Here is a 27756-nt window from a genome sequence, read left to right on the forward strand (position 1 = left end):
ACATGACCACCTCGAGATTTTCGTGGCTCATGCCCTTCCTCAAATACCCGACGGAACTTTTGACGCCAACAAAAAGCGCTCAGCAACTACGGACGTTGCGTCGTTGAATTTCGATTGTGGTCCTGTGCGTGTGCGTGATCTTTTCTTAAGCTTTTCATACAGATCCTCGGCGGCACGCTTACGTTTCGACCTTGGAGAAGCTGAGCTGGCTATGATTGCAGCGGAGAGGTGACAGATAGACGATGCAAAACCTTACGCTCGTTTCTCAGCAATGACGAATCTACACCAGCTTGAACTGTAGCTAGTCCGCTTGCAAATGTTGGTGACTCCTTCATCGGGAGCGAGATACTGGGTCCTTGTAGAGTATGTTGACGATCTCGGCGCTCTTCATGGTGTGCTGCTGGTCGCTGACTTTGCAAGTATGTGGCAAATTGAATAATGGCCACACAGCGAACTCCAGCTCTCTCTTACAACAGGTGTCCCGACCAAAATGGTGCCAAAGCAAATTGAGTATTCGCTCGTATGCTCGGTTTCGAGCGTTTGGTTGGCGGAACGCCATTCTACCGTGGAGGATTGGCTCTAGAAGCACAAATAGGCTCTAGAACCTAGGGGAAAATCTAAGATTGAGATTGTCGATCTTGACACAATCAATTATTGTGATTGACAATCTTGGCAATCCAACAACTCCAATCAATTTTTGCATACCTCTGGTTGGGCATACTGAGGTCAAATGTAGCAAACTTCAACTTTCCTTTTGAAAAGAAAAAAAAAACAAATTCACAAGTAAAGTCGACAAAAATAATAAACAAGAAATGAATTGAACACTATCAGTCAGTCTGCGGCTTGCTTAAATGCATTTTCAGCTGTTCTTTTTCCAGAATTTGTTGTCGACGCAGGCGGAGATACTCCAACGCTTCGGGGCTCAACCCGACCTCGCTGCGTGTCATCACTTGCAGTTCCAGCAAACGAGTGTTCCATTCCAGCCACCCCTCCGACACCGCTGCGTTCTTCTGCTTCCCGTCATTCACGTCTTCTGAAACCTCAGAAGACTCCGATGCTGGCACAAGTACAAGATCCCCGGGACCATCACTCTCTCCTTCAAGGTTATGGCTATCGGTAGGTTCTTGTAAAATGCTTCCGGTCAACTTACAAGAGGAGGCATCGCCATCTGTAGTACTTGTACGCTTATCCAAACCGAGTAGTAGTAATCGTTTTAGGGTATGTTCCCAGTCTTTGTGTCGCTCCAGGATTTCCCATGCAGCGCGATGCTTGAACCATTGGCCACATCGCGACCAATAAGCCTCCTGGGCACGCGAAACCATCGATTCGCGGTTTGTACGGCTGACAGAACTGTCGCCCTTCAGCTCTTCCTCGTACAGAGTGTGGAAGACGACAATTTCCGCTCGCATCTCATACCAGAGCTGTTTCAGGACGAACTCAATGCCACTCGGGCGGTCTCGCTTCACTACTAAATCCAAGTACATACTCGAGACGTGGAGCCAAAAACACTCGTTCGATTCTTCAAGTCGTGGTGACATCTCTGCCCAGCTGCAGCAAACATTTGCCCACGCCAATGTTAAGTGCGTGACGGCCACTGTCTCGGTAGTTTGTTCACTCTGTTTGAGGGGTTTTCGTGTCTCGATTTCTGTTATGAGCTCAGTGTCTTTGTCCTTTGATACTGGAAGCCCTTCAGGCTCACTTGAGGTTCCAGAGTCACTATCAGAATCGTCTTCTCCGTCGTGTCCCGCAGCTGCTTTCGATTTGTCAGAGCGATCAGGCGTCACACAGGAAACAGTTTGCGACTCATTTCTTCGACTTTAATGTAATTGGCGTTCCCACACCTACCGGTAGCCCCCAACAGAGCTGTACATCTAGTCTCCTCGCCCTCGTCCATGAAATCAACCGGTGGCTCCACTCTCGTCGGCATCCTCTTTCTCCGTTTGGCTCCTGTGATCCTTATTTCCGGATTCGACGACGGCGTTGGCAATGAAATGCTGGCTGGTCTCTTTGTTCGTGTCTCCAAGTCTCCACGATGTTGTGTGGCACACTCCATTGTTAAACGTAAGTGATCCTGAGCGGCAGATTCCGGCTTCTTTGTGATATTATCTCCACCCTGTGATCTCTGTGTTTTCCCTTCAGCATCGGTAGTAGCTGCAGTCTTTCCAATCTTACCTCGTAGTATCAAAGGTTTGAGTACCCGATCCCACTTGGCATGATGAGTCAGCAAATTCCACACCTCCAAATACTCAAAGCTTTCTCCCATTCTGTCTCGATAAAGGATCTGCAGCTGTGTCAATAATTTGTGACGGTCTTGTGTTGGCAGTTTATCCAAATGTTTGGCCAGATCTTTTGGCCATATCTCTGTTAAAATCCCGTTAAAGTCTTTGATAGCTATGCGAACTGTTTCCCACTGCCAGCATAAAGTCTGAGCATCTTCAGCTTCAGCAGGATCGTCAAATTTTGCACTATATCCTTGGTGCACCAGCGCCCAGAACGTTTCATTGTCTTCCGCCGAATAGTTTTCGCTGCATGGATCAGACGAGTCCAGTAGTTCGGGGGTGAGAGACTCCACGTTATTGACGACTGTCATCCAAGCCTGGGCGAGTGCTGTGTAGGCTGCTGGTGTCCCTGGTGCGAGGCGAGAGAAGAGCACGGGGCTGGGAGGCGCCATAGACGGCACTTGAAGTGAGTTATTTAATAATTTTTTGCGAATCAAAAGGTATCTTTCACAGAAACCCTTTAAAAACATTTCTAATTGGCAAACCTTTTATACTGGTAAGGGTTAATTTTCAGTCAACTAACGGAAACGTCAAGCTAACTGATATTTTGCATCGAAGTTCGAGGGTAGGGCCTCTTAACGGATAACCAGAAAATGAATCTAATTCGTGGCTAAACCCTGAGCCAAGTGCTTTACCTTCGGCATTATATGACCGCAGTCGTCTCGATTGCCTTGATTTCCCCGACCGTCGCTTGTGCCATATCCTAGCAAACACAAACAGATACCTTGACTGTAGTCGCAGTAGCCTCTGTTGGAGCAAACTGCGTTCTCCTTTGTGCCCTTTTGGCTTACCACACCACCTATTGCAGCTCCATTATCAGCGGTGACGACGCTCACTGCTCCACTTGATGTAGTAAGCCCCGTCGTCTCCGCTCTTAGCGGTGGAATGTCACCGTGCTCGAGTGGGAAGGCAATAGTGATAATGTTCTCAGCTGACCCTGGAGCTGAGCACGCTTTCGTTCCGGAAGAGTATTCCACCTCAAGATCTTCAAAGCCGAAGGAAATCATGAGGATATCTCGAAGATCATCCATCGTTACGTCAAATGGGATATCGACCGAGGTTAAGGTGCGATATTGAAGACGAAAAACTCCTCCAGTCGCAATACACTTGATCAGCTGGATCTCGTCGACTTGGTCCGTTGTGACGGGATCATCCCCCTTTAGGCAGGACCCTATTCAAGCATAAACAGTTCTTGTTAATCAAAAACAACAAGAATCAAACAGTGATAACCCACTTTTGCTACAGTCGTAGGCTTCGTAACCTGGATCGCATTTGCAGCCCAAAATATTATCACGGTCGAATGTTAAAATGTTGTTTGGATCTGTGCCGTAGTCAAAGACCAGCGAGGGCGAGTCTGAGTCTGCTTCTAGCGACAACTGACGAATGGTCATGCACTGACCGTGGCCACTGCAAACAGGATCCCCAGGGCATTTCACTGTGCAGTGCAGCGATGACAAATTAGAACTCTACCTTGCAGCTTCCCACCTCTCTGTACTTACTAAATTCGCATGCAGAGCCCTCAAATGGAGTATAACAAGAGCACTGACCCGTGGTACGGTCGCAAATGCCTGCATCAGAACATGGTTGTGTACGGTATTAGTTACTGACGGAGTGGTGAACCACGATGGCCCTGACGGACACTTTCCTGCAATTTTTCAAGTAAGAATAAAATGTCACCGCATTGGATTTCTAGTCTAGATAACTATATATCTTACGCGACGAGCAATCTCCAGTCGTCCAGCCTTTCTCGCAAACGCACTTGTAAGACGGCGAGCCGGTGCAGTAGCCGTGTCCACTACAAACGAGTTCACCCACACAGGCTGAGATCGGCCCGCCATACAAGTTTTTATCGTTGGCACATCCGCAATCGCCTCGCGTTCCAATATTTCCATAGCCGTCACTCGATCGGAAGCCCGGCAATGGGCTGGTGTAGCATTTGCATTGACCCGTTTCTATTGTCACCATAATATCGTAAAGAATACTCAAGTTTAACCAGAGAAAACGAGCAGCACCAACCAAAATTGCAATCTCCTCGGCTGCTGCAGAATTCCCATTCCTTAGTGCCTTGAACAGAGGTTCGTCCGCCTAAAATGCCACCTGCGGAGGTCGCGAACACGCTGCCACCCATAAGATAAACGACACCCTTGAGCGCTCCTAACACTTTAATCGGAGATTGCCTAGTCCACACAGTAGCCAGAATCAGATATCAAGGTTCTTAAGGATCCGGTTAGCCGCACTTACGGTCCGAAGTCCTGAATAAACTCGATCATGATAGGGTTTGCCGTCCCACTAGTGCAAACTGTTGTTGCTGTACCGCCAAACGTGACTTTGACCATAGGAAGTGTCTTGATCGTAGTGAGAATCGTCTTAAAGTCTTCCAGCTTTGTGTTGAAGGGTATTTCCGCGCTTTGCCCTTTGAAGAACATGAAAAACGACCCTCCAGTGCCAGTACACTGCACAATCTGCACCTCATTCTTTTGGCCTGTTGTCATGGGGTCATCTCCACGTGGACAAGATTCTAAAAGTTTAAAGAAACGTGTGAGTTCAAATCCACCAAATTCACATTTCTCAAAGTAAATAGTTCGTACTCAACGAGCAATCGTAACCGTGGTATCCTTTGCTACACTTGCACCCGTACATCATATCTGCATCCCACGCCGAGTCGTACAAAGGTTCTGTGCCCACCGCATACATTGCCGACAGACCTTTGAGCGACACGCATCGCCCAACGTCGTTGCAGTCACTGGCACACTCCACTAAGCGTCAACGGGGGGTCAGCAAGTTACATCCGATACTGCGAATATCGTCAGTATCCGATATATACGTACTGCGTTGACAGGCTGAGCCTATGAAGCCTTCGTCGCATGTGCATTTGCCTTCTCCATGGTCCCTTGTTCGAGCACTCGACGAGGTAGTGGGCGTCGTCCGTCGCTCGCGCTGGAGCCACCCATGCAGGCCCTAGCGGACAGCGCTCTGCCACACCCGGTAAAGTTTATGAGTAATGATCGAAGTTTCCTTATCTGTAGATTGTTCACTCACTCTGCGAACTGTCAAAAACAAAGTGTCTAACGTCGGACTCGCACAGTTTACGGGTGTTGCAGGCCCCGTGTCCTGAACAGATCTTGTTATTGTACACACCACGAGCACAGGCCGCATCTGTTGCATCACATCGCAGTAGCAGCGCCAAAAGTACGAGCGGGGGCCACCGCATTTTGGCTAATTGACGCTGCGACTCGTACTGTTTCGCTAGCAGCTTCAACGTACTATTTAGTGTATGGAATTGCGCTTTGCTGACGCCATTGAGGGAGCCCAACGACACAGGCTATGCAGTCTCTCTCGCCTTCTCGTGGACAGTAGATGCCACGACTTGAATAGTCCAACAGAACGGAGCAACGAGCATCACGACCAGATCAGGCTTAAAATACAACCACGGAAATGAAATACGTTAAAATGCGCGGAGCCGCGTGTAGATTAGATACGAAGACGAATGAACACCCAACTTGAGTCGCTCCTGTCATTACGACGGTTGATCCAGCGTTTTCGGTATCAGGTTTTGCAGGATCAATCGACGCTGCAGGCGGAGATACTCCTTTGCTTCAACCGACAGTCCAACCTCACTCTGTTTCATGATGTCCAGCTCCAGTCGACGCTCCAGCACTCGTGCCATACCAGTGTCGTCGTCGTCACGCCCCTCTGATCCAGCTTGTACTACACTTGCCTTCTGTGGCGTTGAGCCTTCGCTTGTCAAATCCAATTCGACGTAGGGGTTTGCGTACTCGATCCTCTGTCGCACGCGCCTCTCGTCTTCGTCGCCCTCGCTCCTTGATCGCGTATTTCCACAAACGGGAGACGTTGGCGTCTTCGGAGATTGTGGAACAGGAGGTCGGCCCCCTTCATCTTGTTCTCCGCTCAGTTCTTCTTCCTCGTGCATCGAGGCAAATTGATGCATAAGTTTTGGCTTGAGATCCTTTCAGTATGTTGCCTGGTTGACAAGTAGCCACGCTACCGCTACATACTCAAACTCTCTCTTCGTAGCTACTCGGAAGGTCTTGGCAGCCCACTCGAAAGCCAGAGAAAGCGAAGCATCCGTTGATCTCTTGTATTTCTGACTGAAGAGCGTGACGAAGGCCACCATATTGGGGACGCATGGATTGCCATTGTCTCTGCAGCTCATCAACCGTCCGACGTCCAAACGTTGGCGGCATATTGCATACTCAGACCCAACTTGCTTTCAGAACAACGCGACGCTCTGCTCAGCTGGAAACCTGATGCCACTGCGATCCACGCCCGCGCCAGACTCATCACTTCCTCGCTCTCGAACGGTGGCAACATTGTGAACCAGATTTTGTTGACAAAAATTACAGGTTGCAGCAGCACATAGTGAAAGCAAGAATAGAACCTTCAACTACAAGTAGTAAATTCGTTGCTTCAACTCAACTTAACAAACCACCAGCCCGCGCTTTACTATAGAGTCTATACTCCACGACCATCCTTGTAGATCTGCAAAAGTGTGGAGCCAGCAACTTTCCTCCTTCGGACATCACTGCTAGGGGCAAGTTAACTTGATTAGCTTGAAGAGTTAGACTCGTTGGAGTTCCCCTCTCGATTGGCGCGGAGCCTGGCTCGGCACGATGCCGGGTTCGTGGCATTCCCAAGTCGAGGCCTTGATCATACAACTTGCCGCATCCCAGATCATTCCTGGTCTTAGTCTGGTGTACACTGTGAAGCACCAACTGGACCACCGTCCCATTAGTCGGATGACTAGTTCGCTTTTCCCCGCTGCGAGCAGTGAACACGCTCCTCCGATGCGGAGAGAGTGGGCCGAATAGTCCTTCCTTGAGCGTCCCATGCTTGCAGCTGCTGCCTTGATCGCCTCACTCACACGAGACTTCTTGATTGTGCGTGTTGTTGACACCGACGTCAAATATGGACCCAGGGTCCGACCAGATACGAGCCACTCGGCTCGAATTCTTAAACACTGTTGGGCCGCAATAACTGGACACAGCACCTGGTGCTCGGTTCTGTAGTGGCGGACCGTGACGCCTTGCGCCCTTTTGTCTCCCTTGTGAGAGTCATATACCACCTCTACTGAGGCCGCCCCTGGGGCTTCGTATCCTACCTTGTTTCCACTCCGATCTCGTATAACCACGTTGGCTGCCTTCACACAGTGGACCCTGTCCGATCCAGTGGAACTGTCCACAACTATTGGTCCCCAGAGCTCTGAGCTCCTGTCGAGGAAGAAGAATCCCAGAACGATGGATCCCCACAGCATTTGACCTTCTGGGTCATGGTGGTCTATGAGCTCCCACATCTTGAGCAACATTGGTGTAGTAACTGGCTGTTTCCGATCCACTTGACTGTGGGTACGTTTGTAACCCTTAGCGATGAGCTCAAATTCCGGATCATGGTAATTGAGCCGGCCGTTCCGAACGACTTTGTGTGCGAATGCCACAGCTGCCATCTTTCCTTCGAATGTCTGGTACTTGTTTCCTTTCCTCGCTCGGTTGTGCCCTTCTGAAGCGCACAACGCTGCGAATAATCCAACCACCCTCGCTTGTCGTGCCCTGGGCAGTTCGTGAATCCACACGGGAAAACCAAACTCGTTGCAGAAGGATTCCCAGAACTCGAAGTTCCTACTGTACCGTCCAGGCGTGCCTTCTGTGATGGACGCACGCTTGAGCTGATCCCGTTTAGCCTCGACTTCCTGGAGTCTGGTTGTACCTGTTTCATACCACGTGTATTAGTTTCTGTATGAACATCGCACCTCGGAGTCTGCTCCATCCTTCGACTCAGAGTGTGTGTCGTGAAATGAATCTTGTAACGAGCCTGGCTCAATGCACATCGACGTAGGTCGTGCTGTCCGACAGGCGACTTGCAATTCATACTTTCGATCATCCTGGTGATCCAGCGACTGCTGTGAATCACGACACGGCACCAGGTGCCTTCGACCTTCAGCTTCTGTCCCCACACGTATGTTACCGTAGCTAACGCCGCAGCTATTCCCCCACCGTCCAGGACGGGGTCCTCGAATTTGACATGATACCTTTCTCTGAGGTGCATGTTTGTAATTGTCACCTCGTTTGTATCTGCTTCCACCAGCCATACCTCATCATAGCCCGAGTCCTTCTCAAACAGTTTCATTGGAAAGCCTGCAAACTCGTTCTCGAACACCAAGTCGTTCCACCACAGTAGGTCCTTCCGAAGGAATGCTGACATTGGAACTCCTCGCTTGCCCTCTTTCCGACACCGGTTCTGAACCGCTGTCAAACGCTGTATGATCGGCTTAGTGATGGGTATGAAGCTGATGACATGGCGTAGAACACCTATGAGGCTGTCCAATCGTTTTATGGATATGTAGGACTTCCCAATCGCTTCAGCTAACACCGCATGTACCTTGTCGATCTTGCGTTGAGGTACTGTGATGCACTCGTCTGGAATGTTCCAGTCGATCCCCACCGCATGGAAAACGCGCGACCAGGTCGTGAACTTGCCCTCATGCCATCCATCTGATCCAAACACGAGTTTAACTCCGTCTCTGAGACGTTTCTCTGCTTGTTGAAGTCGATCGCCAAAGTCGACTTCGATAAGGACGATGTCGTCCACCCACTGGAAGATCCAGAATGGTTCAGTGTGGCCAAGCAGTATCGATAATCCTGTGCGCTAAAATGGCGGACTGCTTTCCCGAACACCGCGAAGAATCCAGGGGAGGACGTACAACCGAAACCAGCCATACCGGAAACTATGCCATGAGGACTACGCGGCAAGGAGCCCCCAAAAGCCGATGCATGACGCGCGTGGACCGGCACGTGGTGAAATGCATCGGCGATATCCGCGACCATGGCGTAGATGCTGCACCCTGGGTACCGCCAACGGAGGTCGCAGACTCTGCGAGCTATAGAAATAAACGGATCCCACGTTGCATCCGGCGACGCCTCAGAGGCAGGCTGAGCGTTGACCGACTGGCCGTTCGGAGCCGACAAGTCGTGAATGATACGACCATCCACGTGAAGAGGTTTGTCCTTCTTGGGGACCAGGGCGAACGTGCTGGACTGGAATGTCGGGTCCTGTACCAACGTAGACATCCGAGCGACCAGGCAACGTCCTTTGTAATAGTCTGAGAGCAAGTTGTCCCGGACAATTTCGGCACCCGTATCGGCGCCTGGGTAGTTCGCAGGAACTGGTCGTGTGCCCGCCCGCGATGTCGGGTCCTTCCACGGTGGAGTCAAACCCTCCTGGGCGATTCGACAGAGTAACGTAAGTTCCGGGTACGACCCAAGATACTCCTGATACAACCACGGGCGTAGCGCTTTGTTCGGGCGGTAGTCGTCCGAAGTCTGACCGCGAAAGAGTTCGAGCGTACCGGCTATCCCCAGCTGGGGTCGGCCACGAGCGCATCCAAAATGCGGAGGTCGACCTCTGGAATAGACAACGGGCCCGGCCCAGCTGCTAAGAACGCGGCCCTTAACGGGAATGGTATGTGCCGACGGGAGGCCTCGGCCTGGAGCTGGGCAAACACGCTCGCCGGAACGCAGCGTCGAAGCCCTAGGACAACGCACGACCGGGTCGGAGCTGTGTCGAATCGGGACCACATCGAGCGGGCCGATGTTTCCACCCTCTGGGGTGATTCTGGAGGTCGAACTGGCGGGTGTTTAGGTCTATCCGCCGAGGTCGGTGCGAACCGAAGCCGAATCAGGTGTGAGACGGACATGAACTCCTGGAGTATGAGGGACCAGGCCGCCAATACGTACTTCCTCGGACTGGCCTCGACCGAGGCAACTGATGGGTAGAACTGGGTCAGCGCAGCGGGGCTCTGAGCCGGCGCGTATGACGGCTGGCAAGGCCACTCGGATCCGGTTAAGATGACGTCCGCCGCGGAAGTCGTATCCATAATCCAGTTGCACAAGGCGTCAGACGCGATGTTGTACGCACGGCGCACGTGTTGGAGATAGAACGCAGTATGTCCGGCGCCCAGGGCGCGGATGGCCCCGATCCAGGGTCGGAGCGAGGGTGCCCGGCACCTATTGAGCATCAGTGCCTGATTGATGACGACACTAGAATCTCCGAAAACGTAGGTATGGCAGTTCGGAAAGGCAAAACGGATTCACAAGAGGCATGCGAAGAAACCCTGGGCCTCCATCACGTTGTTTGTACGTGCCGTGACGAACGTACGAGCTTCCCAACGAAGGAGAGTGTGGGAATCCGACCACACACACCAGGCGTAGGAGCTACGGCCACTGACGGCTCGGCACCCCCCGTCGAAAGACGCGAAAATCGTGGGTCGCGCTGGAGGCGGTGGCGGCCCCTCCGGCCTGGAGTCCGACTCCGATAAGTTGATGACTGCCAAGCCGCGGCCAGGGATTACGCCGTCCGATGACGCCGGTTGGACACCAGGTGTCCGGAAATCGCACGAGCCGGTGTCAGACACCGATGGGCTGGTGGTTTCGACTGCATGGGCAGGGGTGACAGCGTCCGATGACACCGTACGGGCACCAGGTGCTCCGAAATCGCACGAGCCGGTGTCAGACACCGATGGGCTGGTGGTTTCGACTGCATGGGCAGGGGTGACAGCGTCCGATGACACCGTACGGGCACCAGGTGCCCCGAAATCGCACGAGCCAGGGTCAGACACCGATGGGCTGGTGGCTACCACTGCGTGTGCATGAGTAGCAGCGTCCGATGACGCCATTCGAGCACCAGGTGCACCGGCAACACGCGGACTAGTGTCAGACACCGTTGGATCCAGTGGTAGGGCACACTGAACTCTAAGCCTGGCGATAGGTGACCCGGCCTGGGCACCAGGTGCACCAGGGCCAGGGAGGCACGCGTCAGACGCGACCAAATTAGTGTGTGTGGCGGACCGAGTGTCTGACACCCGGAGCAAAGTGGTAATAGCGTCAGACGCAGAAGGACTCACGGGAGGAAATGAATCAGCAGTGGTCATGTTTAATAAACGAGACGACAATTGAGATTGCAATCCACCCCAAACCATTCACACCCGCTGCGGGTGTGCGGCCTTGAGGCCGGCCTGCATTCCAGTCATTCACTCCACTACGTCTGGCGGGAGCTCATGAAGTTCATGCAGATGGCTGCAAGTGGGGAATGTGCCCCCTTTTACGGACTGGAACCGAACGCACACCTGCTTGCCGTTAACAACCGGAATCTGAGTACGGATGCCGGGCGGAATGATTGACGAGGTGTTGTCAGGCCGACGGCTGGTCGGACCCGAAGACCGAGCCGGACGACGGCTGCGGTCGTGTCGAGGAGTGCCGCGCGGCTGGCGCCTTCGTGGAGCACTGGCCGGCGACGCTGGAAACACAGAATGGACCACCGCAGCGTTGAGCACACGGGCCACAAAGCGTTGATACGACGGCGAGTCCTGCCGCAACTCGTGGCGGGCGTGAACTTCCAGGTCACGATGGTCTGTCTCGTGAAGAAGGTCGTCGTACAGGTTGGAGAAAACCGCTTGATACAGGTTGCACATGGCGTTGAGCAGCTCTCTGGGAGCCACAAGGGACACGTTCTGAACGGCGTCGCCATGCACCGTACGGAAAACGGCAGCCACCTCGGAAGGATACCATTCCGCCGCTGCCTCCTGAAGAACGTGAAGCACCTGGTGCAATTGGTCCGCCCGGCGGATCGTTACGGCTGGAGCCGGCTCAGAGCCGCCCCACTGAGAATCCTCGTGAACCACTGTTCTGTCTTGACGGTAGCCCCCGGGGTCCTCCGAGGACAAGAAGTGGTCGAATGGACGGCTAAACAAGTCCATCGAGAACAACATCTTGGCGGTCACTTTGGTGACCCGGTACTGCCCTCGAAAACACTCTTGACGATGGATGGCGCAGACTCAATCGTGCCACGGCATGTTAATGAAACGCCTGTATAACTCATCCGTACCTGCTGACCGAAGCGGGGGGCGCGGACCCATCCGAGCTGCGCGATGTACCGCAATTTCGCTGGTCGATGGTCGAAGCAAACTGTTGCCAACCGGCAGGTGGCCCTGGGCCATCGCATCCGGCGACCGCGATCGGCCACGGGACCGCGAACGACGCCGCGAGCGCGACCGGTGGTGACGGGAGCGAGAGTGACGGTGCCTGGCACCGGACCTGCGGTGAGGTCGCTCGGAGCCTAATCGTGAACGAGAACGAAAGTGCACCAGTCGGGACTGTGGGCTACCAGATCGAGATCGACGCGCCTGGCGCGGTGATCGAGAGCGACGCGCCTGATGCGGGGAACAAGAGCGTCGGAGGCGGCGTGGGGCCGGTGAACGGGAACGACCTCGTGCACGCCCACGTTGATCCGGCTCCGCCTGCCCATGTGCTTGCAGGTAGCCTCCCGGTGACTGTGGCTCCTCGTCGAGCTCGTGACGCGGCCACTGATGACGACCTACTTGCTGCTCAACGATGCGAAGTTGAGTGGTGTCTCTTGGGACCGAATTAGCCATAGGGTCCGCGCGCCCCTGGGGCGGCGGAGGCAAAGTTGCGGGTTGGGCCACTTGCTGCTGTAACGATGCCAGCGTGGCTGTCATGGTCTCCATCTGGGAACGAAAGGCGGCATTGGCGTCGCGTTGTTCCTGTAATAGGCGCTGCAAGAACGTGTGGGCCGTAGACTGGTCCGGCCCGCGTTGTGGAGCACTCGTGGCTGCGCTGGCACCAGGTGCCGCTGGTGGGTCCACCACGCGTACGGTAGAGAACAGGTCGCAGGGAGTGAGGATCGTATCCTCGAGCGTAAGCAAGGGAAGACCATTGTCGTTTGACGACTCATGTAATCGATCCAAATCCACGGAGGCATTATCGTCGAACGTCGGGGTAGCCACGCATCGCCAGGCAAACGTAGCGGGAACCACTGAAGTCTTAGCCCCACTAGGGGTAACGTACGAGATGGCCTGACCACCAATGTCGACCAAGACACCACCCGTAGCAGCAGGTGCCTTGAATAAACTCGTTAGTGCAGATCGTACACCCGCCGGTCCGACCGGCGGTGACGTAGTGAACAACTGCCAGGCAGTCGTAAAGTCAGGCAGTGGTGATGTGACTCGTACACCATGTCCAAAGCCCAGCAGGAATTCTTCACGTGAGATAGTTTGGCTGCGCATGTCATTCAATGGCACGGCTACCACTTGACGGGGCGCGTCCGCAGGGCCGCGCACGCCCACCATACACAAGTAACTGCATCCCGGATCCAGCACAAGGTTGATGTCATCCACCAAAACGATGGTCGAAGCTCGAACGTAGGAGAGGACTTGACCACATAAGTACACCTTGGAGGTGTGACGAACGAACTTGGTGTCACAATCAGTTGAGGCCACGAAGAACTGAGAAAACCGTAGGATCCGAAAGACTAAAAGAAGGGGGCGCTCCAGGAGCTCCTCCGACAAATCATGGGACGGGTGCGTCAGTCGCCAGTGTGGGATCCAATACTCCACGTCAACGTGCTCCTGGAGCGCGGGGTCGACGTCAGATCGGCGCTGACCAGGCAGCAGAAACGTGAGGGTGGCCTGCCAGGCAGGCCGCTTCAATCCGTCAGCATCGTCGAAGAATGGGCTGGATGCAGACTCCCGCAGAACCGGATCACGACCAATCGTTTTGTACACGGGTCCATCCCAGCGGCCCGTCAGCTCATCCGGAGCCTCCAAGCGCACTGTTCTCCCTCCGAGGGACGAATACGACGCCCGCGGCGGGTTCCGCGATGGAGCAGTGGGAGCAGAGGCGATAACGCGCATGAAAAAATTCCTGGCAACCTGGTTGCTTCTTCTCGGTAGCTCTGCGCTACTTGATCGTCCTGTGCTCTGAGCTCTGGGCGGCGAATCGGTGAATGGTCTGGATTCGCCGTTCGCTCCGGTTCGGAAAAGCCCGGTTACGTTCTTCGTACTTAACAGAACACTACCCGCTTGCAATTCCAGCACGATTTTCTTCGGTCTGGCGATGATTGAGCTCAAGATTGTATCATACTATCTGTGTTAGTTTCAAGGCACTCGACGGGGCAAAAACATGTTTCATATCCAATACAAAACCAACAAAAAATAAGGAGGTGGGCTGTAATCAGCATTGTTTTGGGGCAATACGCTTGTTTCGTGTCGTGATTCTTCTTCCTTCATCATGTCTGATAATCGGTTATTTTGAACAGTTCAGCAATTTCTCTATCAGTAGCTCTACTTACTTTTTTTTGCGGCCAACTCTGCCCCGCTAACCAGATAAATGTACACTCCATCTCGAGCGGTTCTCCAACGCCACGAGTAAGTCCACGTAATTTGCCGACCCATCTTGATTCGCGATGGAACCAAACGCAGGGCTCGTTCCAGCCGTCAATCGCTCCGTTACGTTACCGGTTGATCCACCACGCAGGATATCCTTAATGAAATCCAGTGCATTCGTCACACGCGCATATACCCCTGGTATAATACCGCATTCTTCATATCCAGAGCTTACGACTCCAACGAGTACTCCATCAACGAAAAGAGGACCGCCCGAGTCACCGTTGCACGAGTCCTTCCCGTCCTTATTTCCCGCACATATCACTGAGTCATCTATAACCTGACTGTAGTTGTATGTCTTGAATGAGTCGGAACACTTTCTGTTCGTGACAAATTTCGACGTCCACAGCTTGCAAAGTAGAGGAATTGGTTTTGTCAACCAGAAATCCCCACCCAAGCGTTGTGGCGATGGATCCGGGTTCGTTGTTAGATCCATCAGCAGATGCCAAAGGCGCAGGTTGGAATTTAGATGGTGTCTCCAACTTTAGCACTGCTATGTCATCTGTAGCGGCAGATAGGTTGTAGTACAGCTTGTACTGAGGGCGACGAAAAGCCTCAATTACGTGAATCTGTTTGGAGTTTTTAGGGCCCCTTCCTGATCTTTTATTCGATCCGAAGGAGACAAACACGTCGTGCATATACCACTCCAAGCAATGGCCAGCCGTGAGAACGTACTGAGGTGCAATCAGCGTACCACCACAAAACGTGTCGCTTTCAGGACCTTCGGCACGCACACTCGCTACGTACATGTACTTATCGATCTTCGCATTCGTTCCACCATAGATACGAGTCTCTTCGTCGGGTGTAAGATCAGTCGAAAGCTCGGAGAAGGATAAGCTGCTCACGAGTGTAGCTACCAAACCGAGGAACAATCCAACTTGAATGAATTTCATTGTCACCAAATGCTTTTTGTGAGCAACAGGCAGTAGATTTGATCTTGAGTTGAGAAGGGTGAAGTGAACGTGCCAGATCCGAGAGAAAAACACAAATGAGCGATATTTCTTCGCAGCTTGCTGTGCTCGACAAGTAAAGTACTACTTATATCCTATTACGGTACGCTAATTTAATCGTTTAGTTGTGACAGTATAGCATCAAGACAGGCTGGAACTTCCACTAGTGTACTGGCGAGATGAAAATTTCATCAAAAAAATGGTGGTGCATTTAATGCACCACCATTTTTTTGCTTTGCCCATAAATACAAAAGTAATTATCGGATTAATGCCGGCAGACCCGCAATGGAAACAGGGTAGCACAGAGATCACAGACAAACACACATAGTTTGACTTGCTTGTCTTTCATTAAAATGGTGGAAGCTCAAACGTCTGCGGGAAATTGATGCTGATCATGCATGCACAGAACATTTCTTGCGATATTTAATAAACAAAGAAGCCTAAAGTGACAAGCTTTACGCCAGAATGCAGCTTGGAATGCAACGCATCTGCAGAAGTTGGTTTTAGCTACAGGAGCAGCGTAGGGATTGCTGCAAAACGCATCGCCGACAGCCCCACTTCCTAGGATCAAATGTGCATAGAAATGAGTAAAAAGGGCATTGTTGATTGTAATACTAAAGTTTGTAAGGACCAAAACATCTGATGCCATATGTCAAGAACATAGCCTCGATTTTTTGGGCGGAACGAAAGACACGCACTTTTCGATTAAGTGTAGCATGTGCATTTGGGATATTTACCTCCAGACAGCAGCTCAAACTCCACAACGAGCGCACACTCTCCCATTGGCTAAAATACGTCCGTTTCAAAAGTTGTTTTTAGGAAGATAGGAGAACGTAGCTAGGCACAACATACAGGAATTCGCGCTGGAGAAGTAAATGCCGATTGACTTATTGGGAGAGTATGGGCTACAGCGATATTTCCCTTCACATTGCTTTCGCGAATGCTGATATTGCTGGGAAATTTATCAATGACTTTGCACTGAATACAAACAAGTCTGTACGGCTCGAGAACAACCATGGAAACTACAGGAAATGGGTTTGTTCTGCGAGGGGCTGTCAGTGGTTCGTTGTCTTATCACGGAAACGAGTGAGATTAGAAACGAAGAGTAATCGTAAGCGACCGGTGACCAAACTCAGCTTTGTTCCAGACAACTTTTGGTACACTTCGAAATTGAATCTTCAACATGCTCAATGCTGTTGTAGCACGGCCAACCCATATAGAGGTCAAATCGAGCGCTTGGACGGATTTCGAGCGGCCATTTTGGAGGGCCATAGTTCGTCAAAGACTCGAGTTATCAACAATTTGGAGTCTGTCGAGCACATCAATGTTTCGAAGAAACATTCTGTGCTTTACCGAGCTATCAGCTCTGCTTTGAGTAGATTGGAAAGCGATACAAACGAAGAATTCAAGGCGCTCCCAGCATACATGGCGTTGTTCGCAGAACAAAACGAAGGTTCGCGTGTGTGTTGCCAGCTCGATGATTCGGGTCGTTTCTATCGTTCTTTTCTTTCAATTGGTCCAACTTTGAAAGTTCAGGACTCACCTCTTCCTGTGTGGGAGTGTGACGGAACCCACATGAAACACGGAAAGTATAATGGCGTTTGTTTGACATTAGTTGGAAAGGACGGCAACAAGAGGATTATACCTGTTGCTGTCGCGTACGTTCACAAAGAGACCATTGAAAATTTTGTTTGTTTTTTTGCAAACTGCATTGCAGCAGGAGTATTGCTACATGACCGACCGACCTTCTCGGATCGTGGGAAACAATTTGGCGCTCAGGAAGAGCTCCAACGTTTAGGCTTACACGTGCATCTCAAGTTTTGTGCAGTTCACATTCGGTTTAACACCGTCGACAAATTCAAGAAGGTCGATGTGAAAAAAGACAATGTCAAACAGCACATAATGCGCTTGCAATCGGCTCGCACAGTACGTGAATATGAACGGAACATCGAACCTTTGAAGGAGATGTTTCCGGTTGGAATACCGTCAGGTAGTGGTGGAAACCCCACGGAGGAATTTGTGTGGACGTACCTGCAGGAGATTCACCCGACTAGCTGGACAGTCTTGGGCAACAGTGATTTGAGCGATAATGAAACTGCGTGGCTCAAGGAGAATTGGAAAGATACGTCTTCTTATGGATTCGGCCTTCCTCTTTTTGGTGTGCGTTCAACCAGCGGAGTAGAAGGTGATAACAACGGCTTATCTTGGAAGCGAGCCCGCAACAACCTTGTGTTTAGAGCTTTGAGAGCTTACTGCTTGCGAGCTGTAGAGAATCACCATGCTTTGTTAGAGACTGCACAAAGTTGGGTTGCTGAGCAATTTGACATCACACCACATGCTCAGAAGCTATTTGACGCCGAACAGAAGCATGTTGCGAAGCTTACAGTGTTGCCGTCTCAAATCGGCTGCTTTTATGTATTCCAACCATTTGACCGCAGCGATGTTGCTTCGGCGACGAAAATGTTTGAAACGAACATGATTTCGGGGAAGTGTCGGCCGTGCCGCGTTTCGGAACAATTAAAAATTCCGTGTCGCCATATCCAGGCTGTTCTCTTTGACTTGAAGAGACGCAATCCTGGCAAGATTCCTGTGCTACGGTATTTTCACCCAGCATATTTAGTCCGCAACATGCGTGTTGCAATGTGTGCGGTGAAGATTAACTTGCCCGTTAATGAAATAACGGCCGCAAGTAGTTGTGTGTTACCAGCACCACGTTACCGACAAGCTGGAGGAACGCGCAGAGCTAGAGTTGGTGACATTCAGCGGGGTGAAAAGCGGATTCTTAGTAGGGGCGAAGAGGCCAAGCTGCCGTCCACGAAGCAGCAATGCACAGACGCGATAGTTGAAGAAGGGTACGATGAACACGATGCTACTCCTACCATTTACAAGTTTTTCGCATCCAACATCACGTCTGCGAGCACACCAGACAGAGGTGCATACTACTGCACGAAGTGCAACAAGCCTGGGCACAACGCAAGAACATGCAGATTTACAAGCCAGGAAGTCGAAGAAGCAGGAGTATTGACTGTCCCTGGTGTGTACGTGCTTGGGGAGTCACCGCTGAAAGTTTGCGGATTGTCGCCAACGGTGTTGAGCACGATGGATAGCGAGTTCTTGTGATATCATGCTGGATATCATAGGTAAGGAACGTTTCACAACACGGAGTCGTATTAGATGAGGCTAACCAGTGCAAAATAATGCTAACGATACCTTGTTGACTCTTGCCAGGTCTTCTTTAGGGCCGTTCTTAACGGGATCATGATTGGGGCATGATCCGAAATTCTGCGTTCTGATTGGATACCAAAATACATATGGTGACTAGACTGTGAGTCGGTGATCCCGGCTAAGGGTCACAACCCATTTTCGGATCACGGAGCACAGCTTGCTACAATCAAGATGAAGGTTGAAATAATTGTATTGCTCGTGGCTAGTATCATCACTTCCCAAACACATAAATCATGCCGAAAAAGGGTTGTTTCGAGGGAACGACTGGAGTGGATTCCCCACCGGGAACGCTTACTACTCGAAGGTCAGTTCAAGGGTTATTACCGAATGAGTGCTGGCGCTTTCGATGGCCTACTACATCTAGTAACCCCCTACTTGCAGCGGGTTGCCTATAAATCAACTAACAGAACTGGTATAAAGGCGATTGAGGTAGTTAACATGCTTCAAATGACCATTTCTTGGCTTGCCGGTGGGTCTTACCACTCTATACGCGTTTTGGCTGGTGTTAGTACACCCGCATTCTACACAATAGTTGTTGACGTCATGAAAGCAATTTGTGATCACCCAAATTTTCAGATCGTTGCTCCAATATATGACGCGCGAGCTATCGAGGCGGTGGCTTCATCATTTGCAGAGATCAGTCCAAACAATATTCTCACAGGTTGTGTAGGCTGTATCGACGGTTGGTTATGTACAATCAGAGCGCCGAGTGCAAAAGAAACCCCTGATGTCTCCGCCTTTTTCTCTGGACACTATCTTACATACGGAATTAACGTTCAAGCGATGTGTGGTGCCTCGTGCAGATTCACGGGTTATTCCTTTAATTCTCCTGGTAAAGTTTCTGACAGTGTCGCACTAAAAAAATGGAGAATTTGTACTGATTTCGAGAAACTTCCTTTTGGCTGTTACATAATTGGAGACAATGCGTATATTCTCGCTTCGTCAATGGTGGTTCCTTTCACGAAGCCCGAAATTAAAAGTCCTGAGCATTCAGCTTACAATTTCTATTTGTCTCAACTAAGGATAAGAATCGAAATGGCATTCGGTCTGCTTGTCAACAAGTGGCGAATATTTCAGAGAGCATTGGTGGTAGACTATGTCCACACAGGCCTTGTGATCAAAACCTGCATGAAGTTGCATAACTATTGTATTGACGATCGGTTGGGAGCTACGGTGAGCGCTGGAAGTAGCAAAATTATACTGCAGGAGTTTAACGCCATGGAAGATTGCAGTTATCAGCACACACTTAATGACGATGCGTCTAATTCTTGTATCAAAGTGAAAAATGGTCATATCCTACGACAAGTAGTCTTAGAACACATTCAAAGTTACAACATGGCTCGGCCATAATACATATTTTTTTTCAGACGCTTTTTTATACTTTTGATTTTATATCTTGTTCTTCCCTACTATCTGTAGTTTGTTCGAATACTCCTGATATTAGTTAGCTGTCTATAATCAGGTCTTCAAGCTTGCTTGCCTTGTTCTGGAGAGATTTAATACGGAGTTCAATCTGTTCCTTGTCATTTCGAAGAGAGGATGTTGGCATTCCTTTGATGTTTTGCTGATGAATAAGTGCATCGATTTCTTGGAGGTTGTGGCGGTGACGGCTCAATATCGATTCAATTGCAGCTAGCTTGTCTGTTTTCGCAGTCAATTCCATGCGTTCACGCTGCAACCGAATCAGAGCGTCTTTCTCAGTTTTATTATTCGTCTCCACATCAATCAGAGTCTTTATAATAGCAGTAAGCTTTGACATCGAATCATCCGTCTTTTGTCGCTTTCTATTGCTTTTATTTGAAGTGGTTTTAGATTCCCCCTCTTTGGTTGAATCATCTTCGTTTTCCTCATACACACAAGCGGAACAAAATTCGCGTCCAGATCCGCGTAAATCACACCATAGGCTGAGGTACATGACGGCTTTATCTCCACGACAAAAATCCCAAAATTCTGCGTGCTCGCCGGATATTTTAGAATTAGCTTCAGCCTGGGAGAATGCGGCGTGGAGATCTTTCCACATCGATTTCAACTTGGCGGCGGAATGTACCGTAATTTGGTCTGGAGAAATGCCATCAAAAAGAGAATCGTCAGATACAAGCCGATCGTAGATCTCGTTTGAAGTGTTAAATGCTGCCGCAACAGACTCCCAAACGTTTCTCCTTCCTTCATCTAACTCCTTTCTCGTTAGCTGATTCCCAGATGTAACAAATTTGCCAAAGAATTCATCTGAAAAAAGCACATTAACCAAGCGAAATAAACAATGTTTGGTTCTGCGAGCATCGGTTGTCTCTGAAGACGATTTTGTTTTTTTACCAAGTCTCTGCCTCTCCAAAAGCAGTGCTACACCGCCTTTGGATTGGTCGTAAGCATTGAGGATTGAGACACGATCTTCTTTCTTGGTGTTCTTGGCAACTGACAGCTTACGAGCTGTGCATTCAAGTTTTAGCTGGTCAACGGTCCATTCGCTGTAGTCATCGGATGTGGGAGGAAGCACAGCGCGCTTACTATCTGTTTTTTGCTTTGCGGTCCATTTGGTTGTAGTCATAACCGTGTAAGTGTCTGTCGCTGAGTCCATTACGCTCTAGAATACTCCAGAAATGGTGTAGCTCCGCGCAATCGAACACCTCACAAAGTGATGCCTTAATATAGAATTGAATGGGATCATGAGCTTGTTAAGAACCAATATGGGATCACACAACAAACTAACCTAAACCACTTTTGAATCATAACCCCATGATCCTTGTTAAGAACGGCCCTTAGGAATATTCGCTGCGGATATACACGTCGGAGAATTAAAAGAAGCAAAACCAAGAATCATTGCCAGCTGAATTACCAAACCTTTATATCTTTTCATCCAGACGTCAGCACCACCTTCCTACCTCGTTGAAGATCGGCATCTCCTCCCTCAACTTTAAACAGCACAAGGCTTTGTTACCACACCATTGACCGCCAACTCATGGGTGCCAGCGGAGATGACGAGCTCTCGAGCAGGAAGATTCAACAATGGCAGAAAACGATAACTCAAAAACTCAATAACCTCGTCTCATATTCTCTTTCCGTTACCATAACCGCCGCAAGGTAGATCACCTTCAACTCATGACTATCAGTAGCAGGGATCAGGGGCAAACATTGCCTTCTCGGCAAGAATGATGGTCAGTGTAATCCAAGAGCAAGCGATAAAGAGCTCTCTGCGTCTGACGTTTAAACCGATTCGAGGCGCTTATGGAAGATGCTCCTCATGTTAAAGTCACTGCAGATATGCTGCGGCTTGCCCACTTTCCATCCAGTGTAAACGTATTTCCGATTCACAAGGTACGACACAACTGCGTATAAGTCCAGCACATTCATAATTAACCTCAGCGCAGAATTTCATGCAATCAGTACTACGTACTCTGTCTTGACTGATGCGGTGGACCCACGAAGAATCGTCGCCTTGATGGCGAAGCGCAGGAGCAGCACACCCCATATTCCCAGCTCATAGCACTCCCAACACATTAGACTAGGTCGACTCGCCCCACTGCACGCGACTCCAGTCCGGATGCGCCAGGACACAGCGTCATATCTTCACACGCTCCAGCAGCACGTCCGGGCTCCAGTTGCGGCCGCTATCGGGCAACAAGTCCTCTCCATTGACCTTCACGTCCTGCAGGTCCGTCATGGGCGGCGGCAGGACTTCTGTTCCGAAAAGGGCTGCTGCAGCTGCAACGATGCATGCTGGAACGCGACGACAAGGTCATGTGTACGGTGGTCGGTCTTTTTGTAAATGGCAAGCAACACGTCGGAGAACCAATGGTAGAGTGTGCGTTCGTTGTGGAGTCTGAGCTGCTTCGTTGTGGAGTCTGAGCTGCTTCGTTGTGGAGTCTGGAGGTAAATATCCGTGCATTTGAGCAGATATTAAATGATTATGACTACTTAAGAGAAGAAATCGTTATCTTTCCAACAAAAAAAGCTCATATAAATTGGGTAATTGGGTGAGAAGTTGTGAAGGGGCAATGTTTGGTGTTGCATTTCATCTCGCCAGTACAATAACGACAACGTGTATTGCTCGTTGCAGTACTGTACATGGAGACGCTTATCACAGAACGCTCAATATTATTCACAGATCGCCCTTATTGAACTCAAGCTATTATATTTATGAAGCTGCAAATCATTAGTTAGATCAACTGGATAGATATCGAAATGCAGGCACAGGCGGGACAGAGCCGAAAATGAGGTACTGTACGGTATCACCATGATTTTGCTGATATCTTTCACCGATACTCACATAAGCGTAAATGTGAGTTGACCCTCGACTCAACTTAACTCGCGCGAGTTAAACCGAATTGACCCTCGATTCAACTTGTACACGTGAATCTTATTAATCCACATAAGTTGTTTACTATCGATACTACTTAACCTTTCTTGGTACACTGGCGTTTGAAATGAATGCGGAAGAAGCATCTGCGGTACTATTTTTGAATTGGCTGTCTTAGCCACATCATAAAATCAGCCATTCCCAGCACAAAGTAAAAATGTGCGTGCGTTTCAGGAGCAGTAGCAGTGTATTCTTGCGGTTCATTATGTACTGTGTGAGACGATGCCGCACTGGGAGGGGGGCAGCAAATAATGAATGAAGCCATGGTATGCTGCGGAGCTTGCAGTAGTACTTTATACTGTTTTGATATCCTATTTTGAACACTAAAACATGTAATAATGGGGCTGGTTCTGCACTACTGTCCAAACGCAAAAACCATATGGGGTCCAATAAGGGCGATCTGTGAATACCATTGCGTAGGAGCCATCCGATGGCAAAATGCACAGACAGAAAGACAGTTCGAACTATTATAAGGACGCACGGAGATCTTTCCCGTTCGGCCCCTGATTGGCTAAAACCCAGCTGAGTGTCATAACAAATAGTACGTTATAACTAAGGGAGCTCGGTAAGTTTGCGAGTTCTGTGATTATCGTGCCCCTTAACAGTTATTAACCCTGTTCCTAACGAAAATGGTACAAGCTGTAGCATTTTGCAAAAGAAAGGTGAATGGACATCCCAGCTGTTACCGAAACTAAGATGTTTTCTTCAGCCCTACCGCAATTTAGTACTCTGCAATTCTGCGAACTAGATCCTAGTTCAGCCAATCGTAAGTGAATACAGATCAGCAAAGAAACCGAACTATTGCCTCCCCTGTATCTCTAAGTATTGTGTCTCAATTTTTTCACACGACAAGCTCGCGCTAATGAGAAAAGACCGACAGGTGTTGCGTGCGAGCGATATTAATCGCTTCTTTCTTCTCATGTGGCGGGTGCCAAGGCACGCTAGTCGGCGAGACCGACAGATGCTGCGTGCGAGCGATAGAGATCGCCTCTTTCTTCTCGTGACGCGGATGTCAGGGCAGAATACAAGGCTTAGAGATTTTCGATGATCAGCGAGTCTCGGAGCTTTGCGGCGATCAGCGAGGCTAGCACTCTTTAGGCCCTGGTTCAAGTGGCGAACGTGTTCTGTGACGAATAATTTAAGCAATTTGATTGGCATAGAATTACGGCGCTCCTGCATATGTTTTGCTCGTTCGTGTTCCCGAATGCAGTTTTTCAGAACACCAGCCAGAGGTGTTCTAGCGAGAGAGCAATTGTGCTAGGAAAAATAACGGCAGCTCTTGCCCTACAAGACTGTTCGCTTGGATTCCAGCCCGAAAGGCCGGGAAGCTTGCACCTGTGCAGTGCGCTTGGCAGGGACAGCGGTCGTGCGGCACATGGGCGACATCACTTAGGCTCAAGCAGTGATTGGTGAGGTCTGCCCATGAATCAGTTCCCCCTAGAAGAGCAGATAGCACACAGGGCGGCTCTACATTTTAAAGTACTTCTGGCGGGGAATGGAAAAATGACGCAGCCGATAGAAGGCAGAATTTACTTGGAAAACCACAGCACAGATTATTAAAGCTGCAAGCACAAATTAGGGCAAGCAGGAAGCTCTAACCCATTCGGAAGCACAGAAAACGGCTCTCTACCTGAACAAGGGCCTCACGACTGACAGGTACATTAAGATGGACTTGACAAGATCGGTTGGCTCCATACCAACGCCGATTTGTTACTCCATTGCATCGGAAGGCTGGTTGCGCGTCTACACAATTATTTACTGACTGTTTAATCGATAAACCTTTTCATTGCAGCCTCGTGTAGCAACTACCTGCTCGAAAGGAGAAAGAGGCGCTGCCGATGCCTGAAAGTACGGACCGCTGTGAAGTTCACGTGCAAGGTTTCTCCTCCTCGTCGTCGCCAGCTTTGGGAGTGCCCTTTGCCTTGACGGTCGGGCTCTCAGAGCACACCGACGTCCTGGGACTTTGTGATCACCGTGATCACTAGCGAGCGACTGCACGCTGTCGTCTTTGTGCTCGCTGTGCACTGGGCTGTACCCTCCCGTAGCGCTCACAGGAGCATCGTGCGTGCTCCCGGAATCGGCTTCGTCCTCACTGCCTGACACGAACCCACGTTCAGCGAACCGAGGGTTCGGACGGATGTCTGGGGAGGCCGAGGGTGACAGACTGCGGCGCTTGCTCGTACGCTAGCCCACAGGCGCGACGTCACCAGTTGACGATCGCCTCGGAGGCCACCTTTGTAGCCTCCTGGAGTGCCGAGCCTTTGTCGTGAGGCTTAGTGCTCTAGGCTTGCGTCTTTCTGGTAGCAGCCCTGGAGCGTGGCTTCGCACCGCTTTTGGCAGTATCATGGGGCATGGTAACGGTCGATGTGGAGACCGAGAATAATAGCGCTCAAACTGCTGCTCGAGGCTCTAGCTGTGAAGTGAGCCTCCGCCGCGCTCGCGCGGCCAAGTCGATGTATTTCGACTTTGAGAATGAAAGTTTGTGATGTACACTTCTTCATTCTGATTGGTCGGTAATCCGAACCTAAGTGGGGGAGGATGTAACGGGGTACGTAGCCCTAAGTGTACCCTTAGTTACATGAAGTGTGACACGTCATACTTCGGACAAGGTACCAAGGTCGTCCAAAGCCAACCATTGGCTGATAACATTGCTTTTCTATAGGTGACTTATAGTTTGTATTTACCTCAAGTTTAACCTACCTATAAATATACTCAGTTTACAATCTATCTTAAATTGGTCACTTCGCTCCCTTTCGGTAAAAGGGGACCTGTGAGCTGCCGTTCACTGAGAGTTTGTATACTCTCGGAAGCCAACTTCCTCCAGCGCAAGGTGCTGTGTGACCCGTCACACTTTTCTTTGCTGTGACCTCTGGCACCAATTTGGTTTCTTCCGCTGCGAAAAGGATCGGATTCCTGTCGTCTGCCACGAAAACAAATACTTTTGAGAGCAACAAAACAGGGTATGTTGAAGTACAAGTGATCTCTACTCTATTCAACGGTATGCTGCTCACATATTTAACCAACGAATTTCATAGATGAGCCCTTGGAAATAGTCATCTTGGCGAACGCTCCAAACTGAACGTCTTTGACCGACGATTCGTTGTCCTCGAAGAAGAACGCGTTCGTAATAAAACTTAGAGCGTCTACCATTTTGATCGCAGCGAATAAAGTGCAGACAATCTTCTGTTTTCTTAAAATTCGGACCGGGGTAGAACGCTAAGCGACTCACGTTAAAAGCATCGTCGACCGTGAAGTCCACGCCGCAATTATCGAAGCAGTTTTGTGGTGGCTGGAAAACGGAGAACACGCCCTTTAAACATAAAACGTGATTTCATCAATGTCTGCAAGGATCTTGGCCTTCTTACCGGCAGCACAAGCGATGCCTTTATCCACCATAATGCCTTCAATGTCGTCCAGTAACAGTATACGCTCTCAACGAAGCCAGGGCGTCTTTGCTCTTCGGGCGTGTTTGTGATGTACAAGTTGTTATTGTTCGCATCTGCCCCAGACCACAAAGAACGAGGTAATGCGGATACCCATAAACCTTCAGACCACCCACTATAAGGAAGTATGGATTTTGCGATCTCTTAGCAGACATGGCCACTGAATGTACTCCTAGACAGCTCACTCGCGGGGTCCGTTTACTCGTTGACAACACTGGGGGCATTTTAAGTATTTATTCAGGTTGACCGCATCACCCCTGTTGTCAGCACTGGACATCATAATCCAGGTACGGTATTCGTTATTAAGCGTCGGCTCACTTTCCACAAGCACGACTTGAAAATCTGAAGGAAGCGAATGCCAGTTTGAACCATGCTCTTGCTGTAGGCTTCCCATGTGACCACCATAATGGTGTACCGCAGAACCTTGCTCAGCAAACACTCCGGGAGATTCATAATGTACTTAAACAAGTTGATCTTTAGCTGCGCCTTGCCTGAGAGTCCTTTCGAGCGCAGCAAGAGCTGACCACCGTCTTTCCAGCCAGGATATTGTTTCAGTCCAGCAACAAAAAACACTGAATAGAACCTTATAAATGGCTAAACCACTTTTGTTGACAAACGGCTTTGTTACGATGAGATCCGGAAGCTCCTTATTGTCATCTGATATGATCGATGGCAGTGCTGGGTGCAGTGCAAATGCGCTACTCACGAACGGCGCCACGTACGCACTCAGCACGTTTACGCGCATCACCAATTCATCCTTGTATCCGTCCGCAGCTTCGTCCGCCGGTATAGTACTGTAGTCGGTATTTAATAGCACATGGTCACACTTTGGCATCACATACTGTACCTCAAACGTCGGTTGATTGGATGTAACGTAAAGCTTATCTTCACCTCAAGGGACGCAAAATGTATTTCATTACTCTTCATTCAGTGAAGCGTCAGCCTTAGGTGTTTCCGCTGGCGACCATGGCAGGCCAGGACCTAGGCCCAATTAGGAGGGGGGGTGAGCAATCGTCGGGTAGAAACGCTTATGAGAGAGCGACGTGAGCGCTTGCGTGAGCAGGAGCTTGCACAATAACAATCGAGAGGGTTGAATATGCATCGCGACCTCGTCTTAGAGCTTAGCCCAAATCTACAAGCGGTACGTTTGATGCGCGAAGTTGACGATCCAGAGCCGCGTTAACACAGAGAGCAGGAAGTGATGCAATCGGGGGAGTTAGCAATACATCATGCTATCACCAACAAGCCCAGGCGC

At 50.1% G+C, this 27756-nt stretch overlaps 4 protein-coding genes across 4 annotated transcripts; 1 reads left to right on the forward strand and 3 right to left on the reverse strand.

The window, feature by feature from the left end:
- Nucleotides 1–827: 827 nt before the first annotated feature.
- PITG_06521 (uncharacterized protein) lies at nucleotides 828–6453 on the reverse strand (the record flags this gene model as incomplete). Its single annotated transcript, XM_002998576.1, has 11 exons — nucleotides 828–1753; nucleotides 2173–2679; nucleotides 3004–3450; nucleotides 3514–3714; nucleotides 3827–3847; nucleotides 4377–4456; nucleotides 4521–4797; nucleotides 4868–5035; nucleotides 5319–5532; nucleotides 5893–6237; nucleotides 6286–6453. 11 exons carry the CDS (start codon nucleotides 6451–6453, stop codon nucleotides 828–830), a joined length of 3354 nt encoding a protein of 1117 aa, XP_002998622.1.
- A 6892-nt stretch (nucleotides 6454–13345) lies between these two features.
- On the reverse strand, nucleotides 13346–13998 carry PITG_06523 (uncharacterized protein; the record flags this gene model as incomplete). The annotated part of the gene is made up of 3 exons (XM_002998577.1): nucleotides 13346–13363; nucleotides 13432–13557; nucleotides 13708–13998. The coding sequence occupies 3 exons, from the start codon at nucleotides 13996–13998 to the stop codon at nucleotides 13346–13348; spliced, it is 435 nt and encodes a 144-aa protein (XP_002998623.1).
- A 3383-nt stretch (nucleotides 13999–17381) lies between these two features.
- On the forward strand, nucleotides 17382–18599 carry PITG_06524 (uncharacterized protein; the record flags this gene model as incomplete). The annotated part of the gene is made up of 3 exons (XM_002998578.1): nucleotides 17382–17664; nucleotides 17770–18076; nucleotides 18269–18599. The coding sequence occupies 3 exons, from the start codon at nucleotides 17382–17384 to the stop codon at nucleotides 18597–18599; spliced, it is 921 nt and encodes a 306-aa protein (XP_002998624.1).
- Nucleotides 18600–21518: 2919 nt separating this feature from the next.
- Nucleotides 21519–22450, reverse strand: PITG_06526 (uncharacterized protein; the record flags this gene model as incomplete). Its single annotated transcript, XM_002998579.1, has 3 exons — nucleotides 21519–21528; nucleotides 22096–22178; nucleotides 22273–22450. The coding sequence occupies 3 exons, from the start codon at nucleotides 22360–22362 to the stop codon at nucleotides 21519–21521; spliced, it is 183 nt and encodes a 60-aa protein (XP_002998625.1).
- Between the last annotated feature and the right edge of the window lie 5306 nt (nucleotides 22451–27756).

Source organism: Phytophthora infestans, genomic scaffold (genome assembly GCF_000142945.1).
Source record: "Phytophthora infestans T30-4 supercont1.8 genomic scaffold, whole genome shotgun sequence".
Classification (NCBI taxonomy): domain Eukaryota; phylum Oomycota; class Peronosporomycetes; order Peronosporales; family Peronosporaceae; genus Phytophthora; species Phytophthora infestans.